The sequence below is a fragment of the Vigna umbellata genome, chromosome 4 (genome assembly GCF_029865625.1).
Source record: "Vigna umbellata cultivar VRB3 chromosome 4, Vumbellata_1.0, whole genome shotgun sequence".
In the NCBI taxonomy this organism is placed as follows: domain Eukaryota; kingdom Viridiplantae; phylum Streptophyta; class Magnoliopsida; order Fabales; family Fabaceae; genus Vigna; species Vigna umbellata.
The window spans coordinates 32,970,845-32,983,581 of record NC_142168.1 but is presented as its reverse complement, the minus strand read 5'-3'; the positions used below and the strand labels follow the sequence as shown (position 1 = coordinate 32,983,581).

Here is a 12,737-nt window from a genome sequence, read left to right as displayed (position 1 = left end):
TGCGCTAAAGCTCCTACAAAAACTGCTAATTTTGGAACCCATCAACAAATTGCAAACCAACGACAGCACAATTCTCAATTCTTATATTTATGTCATCAAACCACAATGCTGCTTACTCAATAATTTCTCAAAATCCTCCGACAAATCTTTCTAGGAAAAATCAAATGTCGAGGATGAACTCAGAGAAGAAGCTTGGTGCAGGACGTGTGGTGGCTGTGGCCATTGAGAATAACAAGACCAGCCAACATGCTGCCAAGTGGGCAGTCGACAACCTTCTTCCCAAGGATCAATGTCTCTTGCTCATCCATGTCAGACAAAAATCATCCTCAGGTTGTTCCATATCTCATTCAAACCTTTACATAATGTTTAATATTCTATGATCTAAATAAGTTCTTAGGAATTACTACAATAATATTAAAAAGAAAAAAGAAAATACTTCATGTTGACATGCATATACACATTCCTGACTTCAATGCCTGATGAATGCAGGGAATTCCACCAACGAAGCTGTGGGTGACAACGAATCCAAGGAACTCTTCGAATCGTTTAGAGTTTTCTGCAATAGAAAAAGTGTTAGTTCTCGTGAAAACCTGTGTGATATCTCAGAACTAGTTCATGAACAAGATACTAAAATTGTTGACTTGTGTTTATTTCCGACAGATACAATGCAGAGAAGTGTTGTTGGAGGACATGGATATATCTAAGGCATTATTGGAAAACATTTCTGTGAATTCCATCGAGTTTCTGGTACTTGGGGCGCCATCAAGGGGTGGCATTGTTAGGTAAAGAACGTTTTCTCCTTTATCAATAATCATCTTCTTAATAACATTGAAATTCTAGTTTTGGTTGCTAACAGATCCCATTGAAATCAATATTCATGACAGGAGATTTAGAACAACGGATGTTCCAAGCTCTGTGTCAAAGGGAGCGCCACCATTCTGCACAGTGTATATAATTTCTAAAGGAAAAATCTCGAGTGTGAGATCTGCCACTGCTCCATTGGCTCCTAAACCTGCCGCACCACGTAACCAATTGCAGCCACAACAGCCACAGCCACTACAGCCGCAGCCACGCTACCAGCCACTGATGCGAAACCCTGAAGGACTTTTTGAATCTCATCAAACCCGCAACTACCCACCACGACGTATATGTCAATTCATTTTTCTCTTTATTTTCAATTTGCCATATCCAATCACGCCATTCTGATCTACCTGTCTCCATATATACAAATATAATTCATTTGAATTACTTAAATGCAGCTTCACAAGGGAGTGGGATACGCCAGATGGTGTTGGATGATGATGATATCATGTAAGTTACGATCAAGATTAAACGCTAATTAATACTAGCACAGTTGTTTGTAGAAATAAGATTTCACCGTTTATGGTATATATGGTCCTGCAGATCACCATTCACAAGGGCTGGAAAATCATACGAGTCTTCAAAACTTCCGGATTCTGACATATCATTTGTGAGCAGCGGAAGGCCAAGCATCGATCGAATATTCCCGACAATGTACGACGATTTGGACACTGCGAGTGGGAGGCTTTCGGGTGTTTCGGATTCTGACACCAGAAGCTTCGCTTCTTCAATGTCCTCGCAAACCAATAGCATTGATGACTACTCCTTCTCCTCGCAGTCAAGGTTATCAGACTGCACGGTACGTACATAGCAATCAAGAATGCATGCATGCACGTATGTGTAAGAAAGCAAATTAAAAGTCGATGTTTTTGTTTTCTGTAATTACAGGATGATGTTGAATTCGAGATGAGGAGGCTGAAGCAGGAACTGAAGCAGACGATGGATATGTACAGCTCGGCCTGCAAAGAAGCTATGACTGCAAAGCAGAGGGCGATGGAGCTTCAACGTTGGAAAGCGGAAGAACAGAAGAGATCGGAAGATTCGCAAACGGTTGATGCCTCGGCCGTACAATTCATGGAGATGGAGCAGGATAGAATCAGAGCAGAAGCCCTTGAAAAAATCGCCGCACTGGAAGCACAGAAGAGAATGACCCAAGTAGAGAGGAGGAAACCGAGTGAAAGCTTTGGACACGGCCCTGCCATGTACAGAAGGTACACCATTGAGGAAATTGAAGAGGCGACAAACATGTTTTCGGACTCTCTTAAGATCGGCGAAGGAGGTTATGGTCCTGTCTACAGGAGTGAACTGGATTGCACCCAGGTTGCCATCAAGGTCTTAAAGCCAGATGCAGCTCAAGGGCGCGAGCAGTTTCAACAGGAAGTATGGTTTCTTGCAATTTAACACACAAAAAAAAACGATTGCATGATAGATATGAAAAGAAACATGAACAAGTTTAAAATGATAAATTTGGTTGCTTTATGCAGGTAGAAGTGTTGAGTCGCATAAGGCATCCAAACATGGTTCTGTTGCTGGGGGCATGTCCGGAGTATGGTTGTCTTGTGTATGAGTACATGGCGAATGGAAGCTTGGATGAGTGCTTGTTCAGGAGAGGAAGCTCACGTCCTCCTCTTCCATGGCAGCTAAGGTTCCAAATTGCCGCAGAGATAGCAACAGGTCTGCTTTTCCTCCACCAGACGAAACCAGAGCCACTGGTCCACCGTGACCTAAAACCGGGCAACATTCTCCTTGACCGGAACTACGTGAGCAAGATCAGTGACGTGGGGTTGGCCAGGCTGGTGCCTCCTTCCGTTGCTGACAGCGTGACACAGTATCGCATGACTTCCACTGCCGGAACCTTCTGCTACATCGACCCGGAGTACCAGCAAACAGGCATGCTGGGAATCAAATCCGACATATACTCTCTGGGGATCATGCTTCTGCAATTGGTGACGGCGAGGCCTCCGATGGGTTTGACTCATCATGTTTCGAGATCCATCGAGAAAGGGACTTTTCCCGAGATGCTTGACCCAGCTGTTGAGGACTGGCCAGTTGAACATGCCATGCATTTCGCAAAGCTTTCCCTGGGATGTGCAGAAATGAGGAGAAAAGATAGACCTGATCTTGGAAAAGTTGTCTTGCCTGAGCTCAATAAGCTCAGGGCATTTGCTGAAGAAAGCATGTCGCCTATGATGATGTTTGGACTTCGAACCGGAGGAAATGGCGGCGGCGGTGGAGGGTATATTCCAAGAAACAGTAACCCATCATCATCCACACATTCTGTCAGTGCCAGCTCCACTTAGTTTTTGCTTGGAAATGATTGTGATTCCTTAAATTTCCTCATCATCAAATACTGAACGAATATGTCTTGCATTGTAGGACACGAGTGACTTGTCGGGGTTCTCTGGATACGAAAGCCGCTCAAGCTCATCATCACAGGGGAGACTGTAATCCAAGTGGGTAAATATTCAGGCTCAAGCGTAGCACCACAGCTTTTTGGAAGTCCTCAACCCATGAAATGAATATGATATGAGGCAGCAGGATCATCATTCACAACACTCAGTCCTGTTTCATATCATGGATCATTGACAGCACTCGGAGAATATCCTCCGAGAAAATGTTGCAATCCTTCATTCTATTCCACTCCACAAGTTGATGCACAGAACAAACACAATTCATCGGACTTCAGCGTACTTTGTCTTTGTTTCTCAATATATATTCAACCAATTAATACAAACAAAGCATTGATGCAACTCTCTTAGAAAACTCTCTTTCGATTGGCTTCTTCACTTTACACAAATTAAAACGATTGCTTAATCTTTTTCTAAATTATATTTAGTTGTAAATACAATTAAATAAAGTTTGGAATCTATCTCACTTGCTCCACCGACATATTTTTACATTCATTTAATATATAATATAAAAGTAAAACATAATAAAAAATAATATTAAATAAATTGTGGCAATGCATTACGAGTGTTTTAGTCCACAAAACAATAATATAACATTAATATCCCAATTCCGAAATTGTGGCACTGCGTGCATGTGAGTTAGATTTTTGTGTAGATATTCGTTCATGCACTGCTCTAACTCTTTCTTTTGAGAGACTCCACAGGAAAGAGAGACGGAGTTGCTCACTCTTTCTGCTTCATCAATATCATTCAGAATTAATGGAGAAGTCTAATTCTAATCCCAGAAAATCATCAACGAACAGGAATAGAATGGTTTTGGAGAAAGGGGTTGTTGGGCTTGGAATAGTGGCAGCCATGAGTGTGACCAACATCAACAACTCCATTGATGTTGTTTCCTCTGCTAAACCTGCTGCAAACTTTTCCTCAAGCTATGACCTTTTCCATGCTTCCCCTCTCAGCACTGGAACCCGCTTTCTGTTTCCCACTCCTCATTTTCTCAACTCCTGCAACCTTTGCTACAAACATCTTCATGGGATCGACATCTTCATTTACAGGTTCTATTCGACTTTTGTTTTTGTCTGTAACTGTGGATACAGCAGTTTGACTTCAGCATGATTTTGTGATTAAGTCTGTAATTAGAGTTGTATGTAATAAATTAAGAAACTAATTAACAATTAAATGTCTTAATGCAGAGGCGAGAAAGCGTTTTGTAGTGCACAATGCCGTGAGGCTCACATTAGAAACTACGAACATGAGCAAGACAAGTACTACTACAAACACAATAATGCCCTCAATGTGTCTGTGCCTATTCTTGCAGCATGAACCAACCAACCAACGTACACAACATTATAATGAATCAGATGCTTTATTTTATTATCACATACTGCTACTATTGTATCTCTGTGATTCAATTGAGAATTAGCAGCATCAACCTCAATAAATGTCTTTCAAGCTAAGCTCAGCTAAGCTAGACCCTTCCTTACGAAAATCGAAGCAATTGTTTATGGAATAATATAAACATTACAAGTATATTCCCCAGAAATGCACTTGTCTTTTTCAACTCTGCATTCTCTTCCATATTTTTTGGATTTATCTTCTTCACAGTGTATATCCAATTCACCAGATATGTGTCTTTCAATTTCATTAGATTTTTTCTATTTTATTTCAACGGCTGTATATATATTGAGTTTTTTTAACAAGTGAATATAGCATATCACTTTTATACTTTCAACCACAAGTTTGGTGATATTTGTTATAATTAATTTAAAATCTGTATTAATTATAATTTTAGTATTATGATTTTTACCAGTATGCAGAAATTGAACACTTTACAATTTTTAATAATATAAAAATTAGATTTGTTATATGTTTTTTCACGACAAGAAATAAGGTCAAACTGCTCGAATAAATAAGGTCAAATTTCCACTAATGATTGAGGTTTAATGAGTCAGTTAAAGTGAGAAAATTGAAGAAAAGAAAAATCCATAAAATCAAACAACTCATGAAAGTTTGCAAAAAGAAAAATTATGAAAAAAAAAAAAAAGAACATTGGATACAAGATTTCATTAGAATATATGTGACAGTAAAACTTGGCTTTCTGACAATCAAAGTAGTAATGATAATTTCTTATGATTAATTGAAATGATTTTAGAATTTGATATGATAATATATAAGATTACATTAGAGGCATTCAAAATCGCGGAACTCGTCATCATTTATATCTTGGAAATAAAATTCAAAATAAATTTATCTCCCCTTTAACCATTAGTATATTTTTCTGTGATTACAATTCTTAACATGTATCACAGTGGTGTTCAGAGCACAAGATGTACAACTTTCTAAAAGTATAACAATACTAGTTATTTTAAATTAAATTAATTATTTTTTATAATTAAAATTGTATACGTATGTGTTACTTATTATTTCGCGGTGTGAAACAGAGAAAATAAGGGAAAATCAATTTGATGATGATGAGTGAAAAGATTGATGCCATCAATCCTTTGGGGAATGACCCAGATTTTGTCACCTTCGCAGGTTGCACCGAGAGCCCCACCGCCATGTATGTCGTGTCTGTGTCTCTAAAATGCAAAAGATGCGATTTGCAAATGCCAAATTCCTCTGCTCCCCTCAGACAAACCAAGGACAGTAGGGTCAAACACATTATAGAATTTTCAGAAAAACAAAATTCACTATTTATTTAGTTAAAAATAAAACTTAAATTGAACTCCTTTACAGTCTCATAACTCCACCATTTTTAGTCCTTACGCTTCAAGCAAACAAAGCAACAGTATCCACTTGACCTTACAACATTTGAAGTTTCTCTACTTCACAGTCCCTCTAGGCAAAGATGCCTGCAAGGATGGAAGATCGTGAGAGCTTCCTCAAAATCTAGCTGCATAGCGTTTACAAAGCAATTCCTCCTAGAGGGCCAATAAACCTTCAACTCTGTACATTCAAAAGCATCGCGTAATATCAAACCTTTCTTTCTACAATACAGAGAACTTGCCAACAATAATAATTTTTTTAGTATTACAATAACGCATCTATCTATGGCCTTAATAACTTAATTGAATTTGTAGCACCAGCGGCATTTTGCATGCCCAGAACAGAGCCGGAACTTCTTCAAACTGCAAAAGATCGCTTCGAAGATCTATGTAGGACGCTTACGTTCCCAGTAGTAAAATAACTGCCATTGGGAACTGGGATCATAATGTATCTCCAGAAATAATCTAAGTTACCACTATGCAAGAATTGTTAGTGTATTATTTGACTCTCATTTAGGTATTCCCACCGTCAGAGCTGCTACAGGCTTGATTTGGAAGGCCGCCATTGCCAAAATCTCCATCCAAGCTCATCTGTTGCACTTCTTGAGGAGAAAGTATTTTAATACAGCGGACACAGTTCACGAACTCCCTGAAATACCCATCACAAACAATAAGATACCAAATCTTGCCATCACAAAAATTTAAGGTTTTACGATTTTTTCTAAATTTAAACATATTGGTCCAATTCTTTTGGAATCTGAAATTTTAGCCATTCTAAAAAATGCAATTGGCTTTCCTCTTAATTTCCATAATATTAAAGGCTGAAAATTGCTAAGGCAAATTGCCAGACATTCATATCCATTTGGGATCGCTTCAAGCCTACCAACTTGAACAATGGTACATTATTTGTTATATTGTACTAATGAGGAAAATGCGTCAGCTGTGGAAGAAAACTTTCTGGTCCATAGGCTACCGAGGTCAACGAAAGCTACGGAACATTATGGCTTGCCAGCCAGGAATATGAACATGCAAAAAGACAAACCAATGAGAAAAGGGAAACAGTTGGACTTACTCCCAAGGGTCATCTCCCACCAGTAGAACATCACTCTCGTGATCTACATAGACAAGTTTCCAACCTATCCTCTGCCGATCCTCCAGCTGCCCCTCTATTCCAAATCTACGAGCTAGATCCTGTTTAAGCTCTTCATAACCTGAATACCGCGTTATGTCTATGGACCTTCCCACAGCTCCACGTTTATATACCTGAAAGGGCCAAAAGAAAAAAAGGTAATTTAGAATAGGAAAATATCTCTCTAACAACTTTTTTACAACAACATATGTGATAGCTTATGATTGGTCCATTTAAAATATACGGACCAATAAAATAGTAATCTGTTGTCAAAAAATTGTTAAAAAAAATTGTTAAAACTGAAAAGCATACACGCATATCGTCAAGACATATATCCTCATCTGCTGAAACTCTATTATTAAAATAACCATAAAAACAAAAAATAAACCTTGGTATACGTCCTCATCCGCTGAAACTGTGCTGGTGGCAGAGGTGGTGGAGGCGGTGCTGCTGGTGGAGCCCATGCACCCCTATTCAAAAAGCTACTATCATCTATTGTGGAATCAATTGAATTGAAGGCCATATCAGGGACTCCAAATGACTGTGAAACCATTGAAGATGAAAGTTCCTGGTGAGCATCTCTGTTATTTTCATAATTACCAAGTAGGGCTTCTGAAGAGAAGTTATTAGACAAATCCTTCCCCAACCCCAATGTGCCCTTGGTTAAAAGGGAATCTGGATTCAGTGGCATTCCCATTTGGCTATCAATGTTGTTGGCATATGGAATATGGCCCCTAGCATCTGCCTGAACTTCCCCATCTTGACTATTGTCTCTAAACAACATAGGATGTGGATTGTAAGCTAATGGATTATTATTCTGATGCATATGAGCGTCACTCTGAGAAAGGCAAACTGATGTTGTAGAAGATGATGTGTCCAAACAATCAGTATGGACAGCACTACCATTCAAGTATGACTGAAGGCCAAAATGCCCTTGATTCTGACTTTTGGAAATATTCAGAGAAGGTTTAACTTCAGACTTCGGTTGTAAATCTTTCAACAAGTTTGCATTTGATGACATAGTTTCTAACGCACTTGAACTCAAGATTGTTGAAGCAGACTGAGCCATGTCATCCCCTACTATTGTGTTTCTCTGCAATCGAGAATTTATCAATGGTGGAAGTGCACTGGCACAGTTATTTGCAGAAGGCGAGGTCGAGCAAGATGGAATATCATCAGTAATTACAGATTGCCCTGCCCCAGCTGCTCCATTCAGTATACCACTGCCAGCAGCAGAAAGTTGGTTATTTGTAGTAGGGGTAGGAAGAAGTCCCATGTGGCCAGACATTTCAGACAGCAAGCCAGGTTGCTGCTGTTGAAGCTTGGGCTGCTGAGGGAATTGAATACTGTTCTGGAAATTAGCCTTTGTGATCTGATTAGAGATAGAATTAGCCTCAGGCAGTGAATTTTGAAGCATAGGAGGTATTTCTAGAACTTGACCAGGTGTTAGTGCTCTAGACAAGTTATGTGTTTTATCTAAAATCTGTCTCTGCTGATCCTGGATTTGAGTAAGCTGAGTAGGCTGCTGCAACACTGTTTGCTGTGCCAAGTGCGTTTGTTTTTGTTGTTGAAGCTTCTGTAACAAGTGCAACTGAATCTGATTGTCGGACATCTGTAATTGTTGAACATGATCAGGGATAGGGGACTGGATCAAACTTTGTTGTTGACTCTGACCTATAATTGTCTGCTGCTGTGATGGATTCTGAGAGAGGCTTCTATGCATTTGATGGTTTTGAATGGATGGTTGCTGCTGTTGAAGAATATTGTTGGTTTGGACAATGTTTTGGGGATGCAAGAGTTGGGCCTGAACTTGACTCTGAGGTATAGTTTGATTTGCCAAGTTCTGCCTTGATTGTTGACTGATATCACCCAACTGTTGCTGTGGTGGCAGGACTGCTCCTAATGTGCTAGATGTAGATGGTAGCTTCTGAAGTTGATCCAGCTGTTGAGCAGTCTGAAGTAGTCTGTGAGTATTGAAGGCTACATTGTTTGACTGAGAAATTTGTGGAGCGGAAAATCCCAGCTGCCGAGATATATCAGCCCCAGGAATATTTTGCAAAATAGATCCCGGTAAGGAAGGTGCAAAATTTGGCTGCAACGAGCTAGCCAGTGCAGGATGTTGCTGCACGTTCATCCATTGAGCTAAGCTCAGGCCAGGGAGACCTTGGGGATCCTTCATGCACATTTCATCACCAAGCCAAGGCATTGTCCGCTTGAAAATGTTATCAAAATCAGATAAGTCATCATCTGCAAAGGTAAACATAAGTATCCGAATGAACTATATATTTCCAATCATCAAACCAAATTCAATTTTCCTCAGTATAACTATTTACCCGGCATTCCAGGTTGTCTTGGCCTCTTGGATCTAAAGAATGGAGGCGGGCAGAGGAAAAATGGAGCAGTTACTGGTTCGATTTCCCAGATTGAGACCCTGCTACGCTTTTCTCCGGCAGTTGACTCATCCCAACCAACCTGGCCAATGAAATGTAAAACTAAACAACCATTACTTACACAGATTAAAGAAAAGAAAGACAGTTCGAAAACAAAAATCTCCTGGGTAAAATTAGATTCATGAAATGTTAAAGGATGTTGGTAATGGTACCTGCAAATTTCGCCATTGAGAGCTTTTCCATCGCACAGGATCCAGATCACTGATACCTGTAATTGTACCCATATACCTGCAATACCATTGAATTGATTAATTGAACGTTTTATTGTCAACCATTTCCAAGTATAATATCTATTTTCTGTAAAGTATCTGCTGCTTCAGTGCTACATAAGTTGCCAATTCTAATTAATCTAGATTGAGAAATAAATAAACAGAAATTCAAGCACAAACTAAATTCAAGACACCACCCACGTTTCGATGTTTACTTCATGAAGACATTACTTTTAATTTAATCATTTACACATTTACTGTAAACGCTTTCCATAGAATTAATTAAAATGACGTACCTTCTCGTTCCCGAGTCTTCAGTTTCAAACATCATTCGAAAACGCATGCCAAGTGACGGTTGGTGGCTGTACACCGACTTGTAGTACTTGGCTAAAGGAATAACAAATTCTGAGGGACTAGCCCTGCAAGCAAAAGAAACACAAGTTCAAAACTTTACGATTGAGAAGATGGGACTCAAAACAAAGTAGCTAATCTATGCCTTTGAAATCCGATTAGACAGACAAGTAAGGAAAGTAGAAATCAAAGAAATTATGCATTGATATAAATACTGCGAAATGAAAACAAAGGATGTGAAAAATGCAGGACCTAGGATTATAAAAGACGGTGAAGGGGCTACTGTTTGCGGCTGCATGAGCCGCTGCGGCAAGAATTCCAATGTGCATACTATCACTGGATAGTACTGACGAAGATATATTGGTGGGTTGCCTGTTAGCTCGTCTGATACCCAAAAGAAGCTGCTGCTTTTCATCTCTGCGAGACAGAACCACTTAAAATGATGAAACATAGTGAAAATAATAAGTTGTTTGCTTAAAAGGGTATAAAAGCTTCAACATATTTGCAGAGAAATTTGAAAAGTGGAAGAGGCGTGAGTTTACAACCCCGACCTTATAAACAAAACAGAGTCTCCGGCAAATAGCCTCTTTCCGCTGACAAATAGACTCCATCCAGTAGTAAGCAAGTGCCGTTTTGGTTGTCCTAGGGAAAGAGCGTCATGAGACGAGATTTATGTGAGAAAGGGGATACAGAAATGAGAGGATAAGCGAGTGGAATGTGAGACATACATACCACGGTATATGTGGCGGAATGTCCAAACATTGTCGTGCAAATCCCTGGCGACGAGTTCTTGCGCAGGAGGTTGCATAGAATAATCCTACAGGAAACGGGAATGGAATGAGATGAAAGAAAAGGCGAGGAAGTTGTGACGGAGAGGTTGGAAAACGTAAGTGGGGAGTAGAGAGACGTACAAGATGAGGGAAAATCTTCTCGGCGGCACGACGGGGCACTGAGAAACCTCCGTGAGTGCTGGTATCACTTGCGGTGAGCTGTTTACAGAAGAAGTCGGGTTGTGGCTTGGTGGACTTGAGAGCAAGATCCGATCTCAACAGAGCATCCTTGTCGAACTGCAATGCGAAGAGACGATTAGAACAGTGTGAAAAAAAAAAACAAAAAAGAGGAGATGCAAAGAATGAGTAAGCGAGAGCAGTAAATGATTACAGAAGGGACCGGTTGAAGCGTCATCTGAGCGTATACTTCATCTGTTTCGGGATCAGCCTGAAAATGATGAAATTAATGAGAGGGGAAGCGAAGATAAGGGAAAGAGAAAGAGAGGAACTTACATGCAGAGTGAGATTGTGAAGGACACAGAGTAACTTTGAGGGAAGATTGGGATAGTTGGGAATTTGAGCGTCGACATCTTTCTTGAGAGATGCAGCAACCTGAAGAAATATAAGAATTAGGAACAGCGAAGTTCTACAAACACAGAGAGAGGATTAGGTGTACCTGTTCGCTGTGACCCTGAGGGAAGTAGATGACATGTGTGGCGGAGGGAGGAAGATTAACCAAAGGCCCTGCACAAGCTTGCCACAGCTCCGGGTTTATGCTTCTGCTCTCTGCAACCAAACTTTTCGTTATCAGGAAGAAATCAAAGTAACAGATAGCAGAGTTGTTCTGTTTGTCTCGTTTGTTGCAGAAATAGACAGAGAGAGACAGAGAGACCGACCTTGGGAGGGATTGGGATTGGGATTGGGAGCGGCGGAGCCACCGTCGGGCTGCGGAGGATGCGTCTTCATCGGGAATCCTTGTTGAATGAATTTGTATGTATCAATAGGAGGAATTGCAATAGCAATTCATGGGTGTGATGTTGTGCTGGAAGAGAATGTTGGATTGCGAAAGCGATCAGTGTGTGTGTGTGTGTGAGAGAGAGAGAGAGAGAGAAAGAGATGGTGAGTTTGGTTGGGTTGCCCCCAAAATTTCCCTACAACGCCCAGACACAAACATACGAACACTCTTTCCTTTGCTTTCTCTTTCTTTGTGTTCTGTTTTCTGCAATCCCAAATGGCTGACCTATGGAGAACCCCATTAGTCTCTCTCTCTCTCTTTCTCTTTCTCTTTCTCTTTCTCTTTCTCTTAACTTCAGTTGACTTCTCTTTCTTTTTCTTACTCAACCATCGTACTAATAATTACATCTCACTCTCCACCATTCACATTTATATTCATATAACATCTTTTTTTCATTTCCTTACATTAACCTTGTCATTAATGTCACCCGTTACTCATTAATGTCATCATTAAAATAAATAAGAACAGTACAAGGTCATTTAAAATAATAATTTCAGAAAAATACAAATGTCTTTAACTAGCTTAATTATTATCAATTAATTATCAATAAATTATCAATAAAAACATGATAAACCGTGTTTTATTAAAAGAATGTGATAGTTGGCTTTTTAATAATAAAATAAAACACAGGGAACTGTAATAAAACTCTTGGAGATGTCTTCTCCATGTTTTAAACAACAAGAATCAAATTTTAGTAACCATTGATAAAATAAATTAACCTTGGTCAATTGTGTTACATCATTAATACGAAATCTTCTTCTTGGTACTTCTAATAAAAC

General features: G+C 39.6%; 3 protein-coding genes and 1 pseudogene across 3 annotated transcripts; 3 read left to right on the top strand and 1 right to left on the bottom strand.

Annotated features, from left to right (window-relative positions):
* The first annotated feature begins 173 nt into the window (after positions 1 to 173).
* Positions 174 to 1,672, top strand: LOC148199935 (uncharacterized). Its single transcript, XM_088112798.1, has 6 exons — positions 174 to 330; positions 490 to 572; positions 661 to 747; positions 841 to 1,144; positions 1,260 to 1,311; positions 1,405 to 1,672. The coding sequence occupies exons 1-6, from the start codon at positions 174 to 176 to the stop codon at positions 1,670 to 1,672; spliced, it is 951 nt and encodes a 316-aa protein (XP_087968924.1).
* A 17-nt stretch (positions 1,673 to 1,689) lies between these two features.
* On the top strand, positions 1,690 to 3,800 carry LOC148199934 (U-box domain-containing protein 34 pseudogene; annotated as a pseudogene).
* A 108-nt stretch (positions 3,801 to 3,908) lies between these two features.
* LOC148199933 (uncharacterized) lies at positions 3,909 to 4,830 on the top strand. Its single transcript, XM_088112365.1, has 2 exons — positions 3,909 to 4,324; positions 4,463 to 4,830. Exons 1-2 carry the CDS (start codon positions 4,029 to 4,031, stop codon positions 4,590 to 4,592), a joined length of 426 nt encoding a protein of 141 aa, XP_087968491.1. The 5' UTR covers positions 3,909 to 4,028; the 3' UTR covers positions 4,593 to 4,830.
* A 1,108-nt stretch (positions 4,831 to 5,938) lies between these two features.
* LOC124843736 (auxin response factor 19-like) lies at positions 5,939 to 12,296 on the bottom strand. The gene is made up of 14 exons (XM_088112364.1): positions 11,840 to 12,296; positions 11,620 to 11,729; positions 11,457 to 11,555; positions 11,335 to 11,391; positions 11,085 to 11,240; positions 10,906 to 10,990; positions 10,725 to 10,815; positions 10,426 to 10,590; positions 10,119 to 10,241; positions 9,766 to 9,841; positions 9,497 to 9,635; positions 7,552 to 9,410; positions 7,107 to 7,297; positions 5,939 to 6,683 (listed from the first exon to the last, which is right to left on the bottom strand). Exons 1-14 carry the CDS (start codon positions 11,907 to 11,909, stop codon positions 6,548 to 6,550), a joined length of 3,357 nt encoding a protein of 1,118 aa, XP_087968490.1. The 5' UTR covers positions 11,910 to 12,296; the 3' UTR covers positions 5,939 to 6,547.
* Between the last annotated feature and the right edge of the window lie 441 nt (positions 12,297 to 12,737).